Source organism: Amphiura filiformis, chromosome 13, assembly GCF_039555335.1.
Source record: "Amphiura filiformis chromosome 13, Afil_fr2py, whole genome shotgun sequence".
Taxonomy (NCBI): Eukaryota; Metazoa; Echinodermata; class Ophiuroidea; order Amphilepidida; family Amphiuridae; genus Amphiura; species Amphiura filiformis.
Window position 1 is genome coordinate 48,232,918 of NC_092640.1, and position 16,848 is coordinate 48,249,765.

Genomic DNA, 16,848 nt, shown 5'->3' on the forward strand with positions numbered 1-16,848 from the left:
GGTTGCGATGGTAGTGTGGATTGTTACGGTGTGCGCTCTTGAAGTAGCAAAGTCCCTGATTTGTTTTTAAATGGTTTATGGAATGATGGGACCCCGGGGATGGGACCGTAGTGGTCAGCGACAACCAAGTGTGCTGAGGCTTGTGGATCAACGTCTGGGCGTTGTACCTGTGGGTAGCGCACTATAAATCACTGCGCTTCTAAATTGGGATCCCAAAAAATTGGCATGTGCAAAGGGGGGCAAAGAATTTTGGCGGGGGGAGGGGTGGGCAAGCGATGCGAGCCGCCAATTTTACCCCCTCCCCCCCCCGGCTCATAATTATTGCACAGGCCCTTGGGCAGTATGGCCGGTGCGAGGTGCAACATCATGAAATCATTTGCTAATGTATGCTATTCCTGTAAGCCCATGATAGGCCTAGGGCCTACTACAGGCAGAGCGTAAACACGGAAGTGGGTTCTGATTGGCTGATTCAATCGTCTAAGGGGTGGTGCAATAATTATGTGTACCCCGGTCTGGTGAATTATAGGGGGGGGGGCAAAGATTTTTTGGCAGGCCAAAGGGGGGGGGCAAGCATTTTTGGCAGGTCGAAAGGGGGGGGAGTCAAGTGATTTTTGGCAGGTCGAAAGGAAGGGGCAAGCGCTTTTGGCACAGATATTTTTGTCACCATTTCTATTTTATGCCCTAAAAAGGTGTAGGAAAACATTACGAACACATTCCAATTCGCAAAATTTCCTGCTCGCTGCGCTCGCATTATATGATAAGACAATTTAAGGTTTTAAATTCGGGTTCCCCAAAATCTTGCTTGTGTAAGGGGGGGGGGGGGCAAAGAATTTTTGGCATGGTCAAAAGGGGGGAAGGTTTTTGGCATGTCAAAGGGGGGCAAAGATTTGTTGGCACGGCCAATGGGGCGGGGGGGGGGCAAGCGATTTTTGGCAGACCATTTTGAAAATTCACCACCCAGGGGTACTCATAATTATTGCACCCCGTCCCTGTCAATCATATAAACAAAAGACCCCGCAACAGACCGATAATCCGATTGGCCGATTACGTGTCAAAACGTTGGTCGGCGCCGGCGCAATTTGGCGCTCTTGAAGGGAAAACACTCCGCGCAGGTCGCTTATTACAGGGAATATAGGCAGGGCCGGATTTACCATAGGGCCAGATGGGCCCGGGCCCAGGGCCCCCAAATTTTGGGGGCCCCCAAAATTGGCCTGTGCAGTGTGCATCTTCCATTTTAGCCGAAAAACACCATGTTTTGGGCCAAAAATAGCCTATAAAAATTGCAAATTTTTGCGCGCTTCGCAAAATTAGCTTCAATTCGGACTAACATAGTCTAAAATTGAATTTTTTGTGCGCTTCGCGCACAAATGTCCTAGTAAAATCTAAAAAACTTCCCATATGAGTGCACATGCCTTCCACACGGTGCGTCAGTTGGGGCCTCCACTGAATTTTGGCCTGGCAGGGCCCCCAAAAAGGTAAATCCGGCCCTGAATAGGCCTCAGGGTGCTCGCGACAATCTGAGCACTGTAATAATATAGATGGGGTAGTTCCAAAAAGCAGAATACTAAATGACCCCTCCATAATTAATATATTCATGTTCCCCTGTCTTTACATTTTTTTTCGTGTCCCCCTTCACCTCCTCCAATTGCCCCCCTGTCGTAAATAATGACCCCTCCCTAATCAATCTATTCGATAATGGATAAAATATTCAATCTGGCAACAGAAATTTCCCGCGAATAGGTCAATTTATTTAGCTTCCGGGTCAAGGAGACAGTGGCGAAATTGGCCGGTGCGGTAAAGTGATCGTGACAATCAGGAACTTGAAAAAAAGAGCGAAAATGCCACCCAAGAAACAACAGAAGGGACCAAGTGCGAAGACAGATCAAAAGAAGAAGGATAAAGTAGTAGAGGTACTGATTTTGTTTGATGTAATGTATTGTTTATGACCAAAATGTACGACAGTCTGGACACAATCTTTGCAATCGAATCGACATGCATGCATGAGATTTGCTGCCATGATTCACCCATGTCATGCATACACATGTTGTACATGTACATGCATTACTGACATTGCAATCATTTGGCAATGGCTAAAAATGCACACAAGTAACATACATGGGGACAAGCATAAATTTACTTGATCGACAAGAAATGTATTTGCTATACTATTCATGTATTCAGCAAATTACTCATGTACTTCAGCAGTGTCGATGAAATTACACTTTACAGACATGAAACTTTCTTACATGTTGTTGAAAGAGGCAGTTTGGGCATACTGTAAATTCTAATGTTGTGGTCGGCATGTTTTTTTCAAGTCGACATGTCGATATAATTTTATCCCGACGTCGATAATCCAATTTGAAAATTTGAAAAAAAGTGTTTCAACTAACCCCACCCCTGGGGTAAGTTGAAACATAGGGTGGGGTTAGTTGAAACACGGCTTGTAAAAATTTCAAAAGAATTATTATTGTATTGTTAGCCTGTTAGGGTTATTATACTTCCCTTGAAGTCACCCTTTAACATACAATCAGCATGATCAGTGTGAAAAAATGAATAAATAAATATGTGGGAGTGCGGGTCAATAGGGGAGATTGGGGTTAGTTGGAACGCGGGGTAAGTTGAAACATTGTATTTTTTTCTGACACAAAAAATTAATTTGGTAAAATACTGGCACCTAGTAATAGGTATTATGCACAAATCAATTGTAGTCCCGGCCCCCCAGGGGCCTGGCAATAGCGGGTCCTAGCCGGGACTTGGCCGGGATGTAACAGCTCAATGTGTCCCGCAGTCTTGAGGGACGTAGTGGGGAGTGTCACGGGATGTAATGCCTCTCAAACAGGCGGGATCTACCCGGGAGTGTACCGGGACGTAATAGAAGAGTACTCACAACTGTGCCGGGTCGTATGCGGGGGAAACACTTCGAACATGGTGCCCGGGGCTAGGGGCAGGGACTTGGCGGGGATCTACCCGGATGTACACAGAAATAGTGCCCTGCCCTCATGGGACTAAGCCGGGACTGTAACATGTTTGTAACAGTTTCCAAAATTACATCCCCGGGTAGGTCCCCGCTATCCCCGGCCCCCGGGGGGGGGACTACAATTGATTTGTGCATTAGTAAGGGTCATTCACCAAATTAGCAACAGCACTATGCCCCACCAGTGTTGGCTTGGGAAAGGAATTATATCTGTTTTTGACTTGACTAATTTTTATACCCCTCAGAAAAGATGCATTATCTCCATGTTGTTTGAAGATTCAGGGGATTATTTTTTGAGTATCATAAGCACTAGTAGTAGTAAGTCCCAGAATAATGTTAAATAAAAGTTGTATTGTATTTCTTATTTTGTGTGATGAACTTTGAAATATAAAAACAGGCATCGGGGTTAGTTGAAACTTTTGAGGTGGGGTTAGTTGACACATGAAAATCGCATAGAAAAATATGGTTAAAAATTTGACTTTTAAAAATTTGTAACATGTTTACCATTTCTTCAATATTGCTTTAATGTGGTTAAAAAGCAATAATACAAGCAAAAAGTGCACACAGAAAGTACATTTTATAATATTTTAGGCTTCTCATATTTTGGTCCATGGTGACATGATTACCAAATTAATTTTTTGTGACAGAAAAAAATACAATGTTTCAACTTACCCCGCGTTCCAACTAACCCCAATCTCCCCTACTTATAACATCTATCTATATCACCATTTCACAACATTACATAAAACACAACTTATCTATTACGTACCATCACTGGACTGTATTTACAACTACATTTGTACTACCGTACCGTACTGACATTTTGAGGTGATTTTTTTTACGTTCCGGAAGGGACGAACATTTTTTAAAATTTTATTTGGCAAAACGCTGAACACGGTCACTAATAAACAACAGTGGACCTCCGCGCCGTCAGCGTAAATATTAGTAACCTCCGCGCGCTGTGTTATGCGTCGAACAAATTGCGAGAGTGCTGGTTACCGCATTTGGATTGCGCGCTACCATATTTGCACAGATTGTGATGCGCACAAGTTTCTGTTTATTGGTCGTGCTATTTTAGCCTGATCGATTTTTGGAAAGGCAAAAAGTAAAAATTGTTATTTTTTGAAGAAAATTGTGTGATATTTTGTAAAGTGAAGAGATGAAAGTGACGGTTATGAATGAGGTTAATAACTTTGCATGTCGGGCATTGTGAAAAATCTAAACATTTTGCTTTATTAACCTCTAAATAAGCACACTATAGAGTCGTAGAGGGGGGGGGGTGAATTTTATAATTCCTTCCATAACAAAAGAAGGATAGTTGAAGTTAATACCAAATATGTGACCATCCACCACAACTGAGCCCGGATGTCTCCAGTGCCACTATTGAGATATGCTCCATTGAACTTTAAACAATAAACAATAGGAAACAAAGGATTTATTGACTGTTTTATTGATTTTTCACTACTTAAATGTCAAGTACTATAGACATGATATGGCCATGTGTCTTGAGTTGGGACCCTGAAAAAGTGGGAGGTGTGACACTTTGACTGAAAAATTCAACTTTTCTCTTTAAAATTTACATTCATTTGAAAGCTTCTGCTTGAACATGATAACAAAAGATAAGAAATACGACATTGCTAATTAATTTTACGAACCAATATGTCAACGAAGTGCAAAGTGGGAGGATCACAGACACGGATCTTCGGACACGGTACAATGTAATCTCTATGGGAAAAATGAATTTTAAGAGGTACCAACTATGATCCACTTGAAATTTTTAGTAATTTAATATTGTATGGTTAATAGATGTATTTAAATGAATGGACTTATTAATAGTTCTGCTGTAATATTTTACAAATTTTACTTTAATTATGCAGATTAATGACACTTAACGAGCTGCTAATGGGCTATTTCACGTTAAGTGTGCACTTTTCAAAATGGTGCTTCAGCATTTCTGGTTACCTGAATTTGGAACATTATATAATGTGGGTGATTTCATTAGATGGGTGTTATGGAGGAGAAGCTGCAGGAGCATTTTCATTAAATTCTGACAACTTTTTATATCAGATTTTTGCATTTACATGCATTTTCAACACATTTCTGGAGTCCCACTTCATAGTTTGAATGTCTTGTGAATGATTTCTTAGGAATATAAATAAGCCTCCTTTGTTATAAATTGTAGCTATTGCTTTGGTAACAAAGTATGAAGCATACACAATGCAATGCAAGTTATTTGGCATACATGTAAATTGGTCCAGTATTGCGAAAATTATGACCATTTTTGTAATTATGTAGATTCTGTGTTAAACAAAAAAAGCGATGTCCTCTCCAAAACAAGTACTATCAAAATTGAAACTAAATTGGTAGTTCCTGCCAAAACTTGCATCTGTAGAATCTTCAGGGTGTTCCGCAATCATAAAACAGGACAATTAGTTCTGAGGATATTTGTATAAAATATCACAACCTGCCAGTTTTGGTGTCTTGATTCCGCGTTAAAAGTGTGTCCTCTCCAGAACAGGGGTAAATCGGCAATTGACACAAAATCAAGGGTAAATGTTTCACTTTATTTTAACAAAATTAACCTTCTCCTTCCCTCTAACAAGACAAGGCATTAGTTTTAATCACAATACTCAAAGTAGCCAATATCTGATGATATCATGTTGTTAAACAGAATGTCCTCTCCAGAACAACCAAAAACTGTGGTCCGTAACAGGTCACAAAAAGCATGTACTTTTATTTCAAGTGAATGTTTCATCTAGATATTGACAACACATCTAAAGTGAACATTTGTAGTCAGAAACATCTATTTTCAAGATATGTTTTGATGGTGAAAGTGTGGATTTCATGCCTCACCAAATAGCTGTGACCTGTGTCTGGATTTACAGGAGTCTTCATTAAAAGTAAAATACAAGAGATGGTATGCTTTTCTAGCAGTATTTGTGTGTAATAACATCTGATGAAAACTTTTAGACTGATGAAGATAAGTATGCTGCTTGAATATCAGTGAAAAAAAGTGCAAAACTGATTGTTAAACAAAATGCCCTCTCCAGACACCCATACGTTGGAATCAGTGTTCGATTTTCATCTATTTTTTTGTGTACAAATGTAGCAAAAATTGCTACTCACTTTCAGATTTGAGTAGCAATTCCAAAATTTTGAGTAGCAGTTTGTTTTCACCATATTTTATCGATTTTTTTGTATTTTCTTATCTTCTCACAGATCATGCAGATTACTCAATCCCAGTACTCAATGCTTAAAAAAATGTTATGCAACTGCAGTGTTGCAGTCCGAATGTGGTTCAAAATTCGGCACCTAAACTTCCTAAGCTGATTATCGTGTGCCCTTTCTAAACGCAAATTTTCCTTCAGTAATCAAGAGAAGTCCTACATTTTTGAGTAGAGGAAACTCACTAATTTATTAGCTGAAGCATTAAAATTATGTGAGGAATCTATGAAATCCTAAAAATCTTGTATAATTTTGGAAGATTGTCACCAATTCAAGGACACACGATATTTCCATCTCACCACTGAACTATACACCATATAAACAGTGCTACTTCTATGACGTCATAAAATTAATATGCACGTTTTTAGTTATCTGGTAATACATGGAAGTTTGTAACACAACAATAAATTTGCATACAAGGAGGATACTGTATTTAGTTTAATGGCGTAAACATCACGATTTAGGGACTTTTGAGTCATATTTTTGTGGATTATTTTCTTGGAAATAGAATTTATGGAAACATTTTTGACTTCGACAAATGGCAACTTGCAAATGATGGTATATCAGCATGGTTCACGATCGCAAGTAGGCATTGGTTGGTTGGTTGGTTGGTTGGTTTGGAAATTCCGCCTCTGTAAACAGGCGCACCGCATTAAAGCGTAAGTTAAGGTACATCTAACATCTGTTTCCCACCACCACTAGCTGATAGCACAAATGATGATTCAATTGATAAAGTTCAATGAAGCACTTTCCGCCACCACACATGTATCCAATGCAAAAAAAATATATACAGTTCTCAGTGCAGCTCATGCAAAAAAGGGTTCATGCCACAGCAGGCAAAAAATCACTGTATATATGCCACAATATATACAGCACAGTTTCTAAAGCCACAATACATGCACAAAGCAGCTCGCGATAAATGCCACAAAAATGCCACATGCCACATGCCACATACCACATGCCACATACTGAAAAAATTGCAGCGAAACAAGGTCAGTAGCAGTTGGCACATGATCGCGTTGCCTGATGCAGAATCTATCTCACAAAGATATTGAGCAAGGATGCTCTCTTCATGTGAAGACTGAAGCACATAATTCTGGATATCGGTTCTATATCCTCATACAAAGTTGAGAGCGGAGGCCGAATCTCCAGGCTGGACAACAATCCATGCGTGCAGTCGAGTATAATCTGTAGAAGGATCTCTTGGTTTCTGATGAGAGTCTCGGCTGTTTTGCAAGAGTATAATCTTTGGAGCAGGCGGAAAATCCTTCCGATGTGGTAACGGCGAGTATTCTCGAGACTACTGCAGCCTAATATGAAGTGACATCTGTCTTCAGGTCCATCATTGCAGATAGTACATGTTGGGTCCACTTCAAATTGATTGAACTTAGCACGATTCGCCTGAAGAACATAAGATCCAGTGAGCAGTCTAGCTTTAACTGCCGCCATTTCAATTTCCCGACAGTTCCCAGATAGTGTTCCCCATACAGGATGGACTGCACCAGTGGAGAAAGTAGCTGTGTTGAGATACTTCAAAGAACACTTTGTTCCAGCCTCGTCTCTACTCTGCTCATCCCAGTACTTGTTGATTGCTGTAGTCACAAGAGTTTTCCATACTGCTTTCTTTGGTGGGTTCCCAAGTAATACATACGCAGATGGAAGGTCATATTTGTTCAGGAGATGCTTGATACGTACAAACCAGCTCTTGCTTTTGCCATCCTTCATGGCTAACTGCCTATTTGCAATATCCCATTCTATAGTACCTTCACTTCGGATAATGTTACCAAAGTGGATCAACATCAACTGCTCAACATTGGCTCTAATGGATTTGGCGCCAAGTAGCCCATAAACCGCTACATTACTAGGAGTGGGTTTCTCTGGAAGGAACTGTATCTGTCTCAGGGTCTTCCTCTGGAAAGCTTCCAGCTTGGATAAGTCCGATTCCTTGAAGGTAGCAATCTCTAAACCGTAGAGCATCCTTGGAATAACATAAGTTGCCCAAACATGGTATGAAATTTGGGGTGAAAGACCATCTTTACCATGAAAGCCAGCGCCCATGAGAGCATAAGCTGTCCTCCTAGCAAGCTGTATTCTCTCATCAACATTCAGCATGCTTGATTGGTTTCTTACTACTCCTAGATGGGTGTACTCCTCCGGATAGGTGATAGCATTTCCATTCATGTAGAAGGATGTTTGAAGCAGTGTATTAAATGATAAGGTAGCACTCTTTGAAGGATTGATGCCATAATGATGCTCATTTGCATATGCATTGACTGTGTTGATGGCTGCCTGCATGTCCTCAGGATGATTAGCTAGCACTGCCATGTCATCTGCACATGTGGGTGCTGACACATCCACCGAACCAATTCTGTGAGTATGGTGTTCCTGCAGCTGGTTCAACAGTGAATTTGTGTAACATTTGTACACTGGAGCCGACGAAGCACCACCTTGTCGAACACCTTGTTGTATTGTGAACGACTCTGAAACTGATGTTTTCCACTTCAGTGATGTAGTAGGTCTGTTGTAGAATTGCTTCAGTACAAGCCAGAGATCACCTCGGATTCCCATGCGGTGAATTTCATCCATGAGGATTGAGTGTTGTACAACATCAAAAGCTTTGGTCACATCAAGAAAAGTGATGTACAGTGGTTTCTTGCAGTCTTTGGACTCAGCAATCGCTTCTGTGATCATAAGGGCTGCATTTGTAGAAGAACAGTTAGCAGTGAAGCCTCTCTGGAGCCTGCTCTGCTTGCTCATGATAATAGGGTTAGCTCTCAGAAGCCATGCTTTCTCAAGCAACTTTCCAATCACTGATGTCACAGTAATACCTCTATAGTTAGAGGGATTTGTCTTATCTTTACCCTTCTTCAGAATTGAATTTTCCCCAATTTTTTGGGATCGCATTTTTTGCTACTGGTCTGTGTAGTTGAGTAGCAGTTTGTAAAAAATGACTCGCATTTTGCGATGCGAATCCAGATAAATCGAACACTGGTTGGAATGCTCAGAAAACACAAGTTCTACTGAAAAATATGGGAACTTGACAATATTTAATTAAAACACATCAGAACTAACATTTATGATAAGAAAAATGATACACAAGAGGATATACTGTTATAATAAAGTAAGAGTTTCATGTTTTTTCAACAATTGTTTAACTTGCTTCTGGATTTGCAGAAGCCCGCACTTTAATTTTTAAACAGAAAATGTCATGTAGAATGATTAAAAAATGTGTATTATCATCTGATGAACAATGTAAACAAATGCAAATAATTTTGACCCATACATTATTTGAACTACATAGCACTGAAGTGGTTAATGTTGTTTTGTTTAAAACAAAATGTCCTCTCCAGACGCCATGCATTTTCCCATTGAAACTTTAGTGATGAATTTAACAATGCTATTGATGATCCCACGCTCTGATATTTTGGAATTGAATTTGGTGCATCATGAAGTTCTAAGAATCATAGAATTTTTATGAATTTAAGGACTTCTAATTTTGACTCTCTGGACTGTAAGTGTACGCTTAACGTGAAATAGCCCTAATTAAGAGTAAAACCATGATGCGACAAAAGCTCTGACATTCAGAAATTGTGTTGGGAGTTTTGAACCACTGTGATAGAGGTCAAATATCCACCCCCTCATAAATGCTGTATCAAGCAAGTAATTAATAAAGAATTAAACAAATTGTAGGCCTGTAATAACTAAATTATTAGATTATTTTTTTGTATCTTTTATTTTATTTGCTTCGTTGATTTCATCACATTATATAACTCATTTGTTCTATGTTACTAATTTCTGACTTTACTGATTACTACAATTACCACATAAGCTTTCTGATTCTTAATTCAGAATGTAATAGACTGATCAAATCGGGATATTTCCCGTAACGATATTTACTAATTGACAGTTTTAGGGGTTTTGCAACAAAGCTCTTCATATATAGGTAATACATGTAAGCAGCCATTACCCTGCCATTGCTACATGTATTGCTAAATATTAAAATTTGACTTTCATCACAAGGTTAGGACTAAAGGATTGGGATTTAGCTATGTTTCATTTGGCAAAACAGGATATATATATTTTTTTTTATTCAGAAAAATTAGTTATTTATTTTCCTGGAATAGGGAATGATTAGAGCAGGGTGTCCGCAAATCACGGCGCGCGCGCCACATGTGGCGTGCCGTGGCTTCCCGAGTGGCGCCGTTTAGATTTAAATTATTTTTTTTAATTTAAAAAAAATCAAACCCTTTGATCAAACTTTGCAGGAATATCTCCAATATTCTATATTTTAACATTTAAAAACAATGCGATTCCCATGTTATCCTTGTAATAAAGACAGGCTAAAAGAGTACAAAATGTTGCACCAAATGGCGTCATTTGCACCTCAAATTTCAAAAATTCAATAGCTTCTGAGTGGGGACACCCCCTCTGACTCCCCCTGGCGACTTCGCAGCAATTGAGTGGCGCTTTGCAGTTTTCTTTTATTTCATGTGGCGCTTCAACAAATCTATTTGAGGAAGCCTGGATTAGAGGGTGACATTACCTATACAGCATAAATGTACCAAAATATATTTTTGTCATTTCTTTTTCCTGTAGGACAAGACATTTGGACTGAAGAACAAGAAAGGAAACAAACAGCAAACTTACATCAAAAGTGTACAAAGCCAAGTTAAATATGGAAACCAGAAAGCCAGCAAGGTAAGGCTACATGTACCGACACCCAGATGGGGGTGGGGTGGGGACTGGGGGTACTTGCTCTTTTTATTGAAACTGAATCACAAAATTCAAAATGGTCCAGAATCAGATTACATACAATACACCAAGATCATATCTTTAAGCCAGAAAATTGGTCAATTTGGATTTCTTGTTCGGGTACCCTGAACTTTGTTTACACAATAGGAACTTCCATGTAATAGTTATGTTCAGGGTCACACACTAAGGTTAAAAGTCATTTAAGGTCAACCTGTAAAATAGCTGAAAATGATAAAAAAAGGCCTATCTGGGACGATTATCAATACTTTTTCCAGCTTTTTTTTTCTTCAAAAAATGTGATCAGTACACGTATTTCAATCAAACTAATGAATAACCGGCATGGCCTGGTCTGTATAACCCACTTCCATAGGTGTGTTTGGACTAGAGTCCGAAGTTTACCGGTTTCTAAAATCCATTTTCCGTGTTGTAATCCGTGTTGTAAATCTGTGTCATGAATAAAGATTAAAATGTATAAACAATGATATTAATGTCACAATAAAGTGTTCAATATCGCGATCAATATGCTCTGATTGGATTATTCTCACAATAATAGGCAGACTTTTACGATGTTTGGAGGGATATAGGGGGTTCATGCCTTGGTAATATACCTTTATATTTCGGTATTATTAAACAGTATTTTTATCATAAAATTGACATACACAACTCATGCTTGTTTTTAACATTTATTTCTCTTATCTTTTAACAATTTTTGTCACATTATACAAAAATGTAATTTTCCGTGTTGTACCTCCGATTCCATGATTTTCTTCTGTTTTCCGTAAAACGGAAAACTTCGGACTCTAGTTTAGATGGTAGCCTACTTTTGAATGTAACTTACAAGCGAGCCAGCAATTAAATTATGCTACTGTACTTACAAGCGACTTTACAAGCGACCGTCTGAACAAGCCTAATATGATTGCACCAATCATTTGACACAGGTTCGGGAGATGGAGGAAAACAAATATAAGGGTAAAAAAGACGCTAAGAAGAAAGAACAAGATGAGCTGAACGCACTCTTTAGACCAGCACAGAGAGTGTCCAAGGGTGCCGACCCCAAGTCAGTGGTTTGTGCATTCTTCAAGCAAGGAAGCTGTGGCAAGGGTGACAAGTGTAAATTTTCTCACGATTTGACCATAGAGAGGAAGGCGGAGAAGAGGAACATGTATGCAGATAGAGGAGAAGATGATGAAATGAATAAAGGTAAGCACTGGATAAAAAATGTGTGTTTTTGTCTCGCCTGAATGTTCAGGGAGAGACTTAGTAATCACTATGGTGTGTGTGTGTCCGTGTGTGTGTGTGTGTGGGCGTGTGGGCGTGTGTGCGTGTGTGCGTGTGTGTGTTCGGAAAAAGCTTGTGAACGCGTTATCTTGAGAACCGTAAGTGCTATGATGATGAAACTTTATAGGGGGTAGCATGACCAAAGGGTGTCGACCTGATTAGATTTTGAGCGCAAAATATGGTAATTAAGTACCTAATTTGCATAATTTATGCGTAATAAGCAAAATACCTTGTGAACAGATTATCTGGAGATCCGTATGGGGTACAGTGGCGTAACTTGGTGGGGAGTAAGCGTGGCCAGATGTTCTCGACCTGATTAGATTTTCAGCGCAAAATATGCTAATTAAGTACCTAATTTGCATAATTTATGCGTATTGGATGCGTATCAAGCAAAAAAACCTTGTGAACAGCTTATCTGGAGATCCGTATGGGGTACAGTGACGTAACTTGGTGGGGAGTAGGGTGGCCAGATGTTCTCGACCTGATTAGATTTTCAGCACAAAATATGCTAATTAAGTACCTAATTTGCATAATTTATGTGTATTTGATGCGTATCAAGCAAAAAACCCTTGTGAACAGCTTATCTGGAGATCTGTATGGGGTACAGTGACGTAACTTGGTGAGGAGTAGCGGGGCCAGAGGTTCTCGACCTGATTAGATTTTGAGCGTAAAATATGGTAATTAAGTACCTAATTTGCATAATATATGCGTAATAAGCAAAATACCTTGTGAACAGATTATCTGGAGATCCGTATGGGGTACAGTGGCGTAACTTGGTGGGGAGTTGCGTGGCCAGAGGTACTCGACCTGATTAGATTTTCATGAGGTCAAAGGTCACATACAAGGTCAAAGGTCAACTGAGGTCACCAAATCTTTTAATAATTAATTTTCAACTGTGCATCACATATCCCAATAACAGCTTGATCGGTCATGTAATTAAGGAAATATGACGACTTTAAGATAGTCGCTTTCTTTGTAAGTATAGCAAAGTAGCACTTTCAATGAGTGATAACTCGTAAAGGAAGCATCTTTCTGTTTTGATTTATTTGATGAAATAGTTCTTTGGTATTGCCAAATTTGATTTTTCAGCGCAACATACTTTATCCAATTTCGTGAGGTCAAAGGTCACATACAAGGTCACAGGTCAACTGAGGTCACCAAATCTTTTAATAATCAATTTTCAACTGTGCATCACATATCCCAATAACAGCTTGATCGGTCATGTAATTAAGGAAATATGACGACTTTAAGATAGTCGCTTTCCATGTAAAGTATAGCAAAGTAGCACTTTCAATGAGTGATAACTCGTAAAGGAAGCATCTTTCTGTTTTGATTTATTACTTTGATGAAATAGTTCTTTGGTTTTGCCAAATTTTTGGAAGGTCATTACGGGGTCATCCGAGGTCACTCAGGGGTCATCTGAGGTCAAGTTATTAAAAACTCGTATGGGAATGAAACTTGATGGGTACAGTCAACATTTCAAGGCAAATTTTTGGAAGTTCATTTTGGGGTCACCAGGGGTCATCTGAGGTCAAATTAGTAAAAACTGTCGTATGGGCATGAAACTTGGTGGGTACAGTCATCATTTTAAGCCAAATTTTTGGAAGGTCATTTTGGGGTCACCAGGGGTCATCTGAGGTCAAATTAGTAAAAACTGTTGTATGGACATGAAACTTGGGGGGTACAGGCAACATTTCAAGCCAAATTTTTGGAAGGTCATTTCGGGGTCATCTGAGGTCAAATTAGTAAAAACTGTTGGATGGACATGAAACTTGGTGGGTACAGTCAACATTTAAAGCCAAATTTTGGAAGGTCATTTTGAGGTTACCAGGGGTCATCTGAGGTCAAATTTGTAAAACTGTCGGATGGGCATGAAACTTGGTGGGTACAGTCAACATTTAAAACCAAATATTTGGAAGGTAATTTCAGAGTCACCAGGGGGCATCTGAGGACAAATTAGTAAAAACTCGTATGGGCATGAAACTTGATGGGTACAGTCAACATTTAAAGCCAAATTTTTGGAAGGTCATTTCGAGGCCACCAGGGGTCATCTGAGGTCAAATTAGTAAAAACTGTCGTATGGGCATGAAACTTAGCACGAGGGGTACAGTCAACATTTAGAGCCAAATTTTAGGTCATTTCAGGGCCACCAGGGGTCATCTGAGGTCATATTAGTAAAAACTGTTGCATGGGCATGAAACTTGGTGGGTACAGTTACCATCGGCCAGATAATCGTGCCCAGCCGATAACCGCCAAATTCATTTACCTCTCTACCAACAGTTATCGCAAAAGCAGGCGGTCACAAAAGCAGGCGAGACTCGTGGTTCGAGAACCGCCTTGTTAGACTTGTTCTGGATCAACAATTCTTAAAACACTGACATCTTCTAGAAACACCAGCAAATATTGGGACGGAAGGAAGGAAAAAAATATTTTATGGAAAACATTTTTATTTGTACATACTTAAATTTCATCCCAATTTTGCACTTGAATCTAGCCAAAAATGGTATATGACTCAGGTCTTACAAACTCTTCTCATACTTCACAAGTTCTGACCAATGTAATTTAGCAACTAGGCTTGTATTATTATCCTAAATGTGACATGCATCATACTACATGTTACACGAACATGTACACGTATTAGACAGCTTGCGATTTCCAAACATACCTATCATACACAGCCGTTTTCGCCAAACGTTTGACAAACGTTTATGAAAATGTTTAACAAACGCTTTGGCTCCTTATCCGTTTATAAACAGTTTGATCATAAATGTTTGACAAACGTTTGTGATCGGCAATTGTTTGATAAACGTTTTATTATTATGTATATTAAATGAATTAAATAAATGTTTGGCAAACAATTAAAAAAAAATCCATTTTGAAACAAAAAACACATTTTTACCAAAAATCACATATTTTTTTACCAAAACACTCATTTTTGTCCAAAAATGAAATTTTTTTCAAAAAATCACATTTTTCCCAAAAATCACATTTTTGGAAAAAGATTTGATTTTTGGGAAAAATGTGATTTTTGGGAAAAATGTGATTTTTGGGAAAAAAATGTGATTTTTGGAAAAAAAAGTAACTTTTGGGGGAAAAAAATGTGATTTTTGGGAAAAAATGTGATTTTGGAGAAAAAAGGTGATTTTTGAAAAAATATGTAATTTTTGTATAAAAATGTGATTTTTAATCTAAAATGTGCTTTTGTTTCTAAATGTTTATTTGATGAAAATTGACAAACATCAATCTGATGATTTTATGGAAAAACATTAACAAGACGTATTATTAATTGTTTGCCAAATATTTATTTCATTCATTTAATATACATCGCTACTAAAACGTTTGTCAAACAATTGTCGATCACAAACGTTTGTCAAACATTTATAATCAAACGGTTTATAAACGGATAAGGAGCCAAACATTTGTCAAACATTTTCAGAACGTTTGGCAAACGCTTTGTGATCACTAAATGTTTGTCAAGCGTTTGGCTTAAAACGGCTATGTACGCCTGTGCATCTATTCAAAATCACTCTAATGTGACAGGATTTTATAAGACTCAGTACACCGGTCGATCTTACCGTTTCGATGTTGATTAAGATACTTCTTGCATCGATCCCGAGATGCGGAAAAACCAATAGTCATTTTGTCCCACATAAATGAATAAATAACAAAAAACCCCCGATCCCCCGGTGGACTCACCCAAAAGGTGACGTCACACCATATGATCGCCCCTTATCCTCCTTGGTCTCCGACTGACACAGACGTGCCTATCGATTGTTCATAGCACTGTGTATCAATTTCTCGACCAAGGCGAGATATACGGTTGTAGTTTCACACCTTAGGTAAAACCAAACCGGTATTGTTCGGCTGAGGATAGTTTTGACGGCATTTTCTGGCGAAAAAGTGACAAAAAAGCGATCCAAAACTTAGCTACATATCGTGCCTCCGTTTGTATCACGGGACACACGAGCAATTCAAAATGGCCGCTCGTTGGCGCCATTCATTTTGTTTCCCACGTAAAACAACCATTGCAGCCTGTAAGTTACAATAGATGTTTGTACATACACATTGTATTTCATGTACGGTAGGTTATTGTTGCTATGTTAGGGTGATTACTCTATCGTTATGTCTTCATTACCGTCCAATAAAGACGAGTTAATCAGATATTCATACGGTGGGGATTGGTAGGGACCCGTCCTGACATTTTAGTAATAAAGTTAGCCAGTCCTTACTTTACCACTAACGTTAGCGACCAGCCTCCGTGCTCAGGTTTGCTTACTGGGCTTGAGTCGCGTGTTGGGGGGTAGTGCCCCCTCCCTTTCTCCTCGCTTCGCCTCGCCCTGTCGGGCTTGCCCTTCCCTGGTGACGGAGCGGGACCCACACCCGCTCTGTTTCACCCACAGGGAGTGCTCACGATCTTCTAGATGTCTTTCTTTTGCTTAGGACTCCCAGCTTAGGACTCCCAGGAGTTCCAGCTTGACGATTGGGATAGGCTCCGTCATCGCCATAAGACGAAGAAGAAATCTACCAAGGGCACTGGTAAGGTCGATACGGTGGATTCTGCTGTGACAGCCCCTATGGGTCATGGCAGGTCTGCTTAAGGGGCTCCGGTCCCCGGACAA

The 16,848-nt window shown here is 39.3% G+C and overlaps 1 protein-coding gene across 1 annotated transcript in view; it reads left to right on the forward strand.

Annotated features, from left to right (window-relative positions):
* The first annotated feature begins 1,754 nt into the window (after nucleotides 1-1,754).
* The window catches only part of LOC140168467 (zinc finger CCCH domain-containing protein 15-like), a 34,425-nt gene continuing 19,331 nt past the window's right edge, over nucleotides 1,755-16,848 (forward strand). Inside the window, exons 1-3 of the mRNA XM_072191865.1 lie at nucleotides 1,755-1,910; nucleotides 10,796-10,897; nucleotides 11,890-12,151. Coding sequence (XP_072047966.1) covers nucleotides 1,839-1,910; nucleotides 10,796-10,897; nucleotides 11,890-12,151 — 436 coding nt within the window. The 5' untranslated portion in view covers nucleotides 1,755-1,838. The remainder of the gene's footprint in view (nucleotides 1,911-10,795; nucleotides 10,898-11,889; nucleotides 12,152-16,848) is intronic.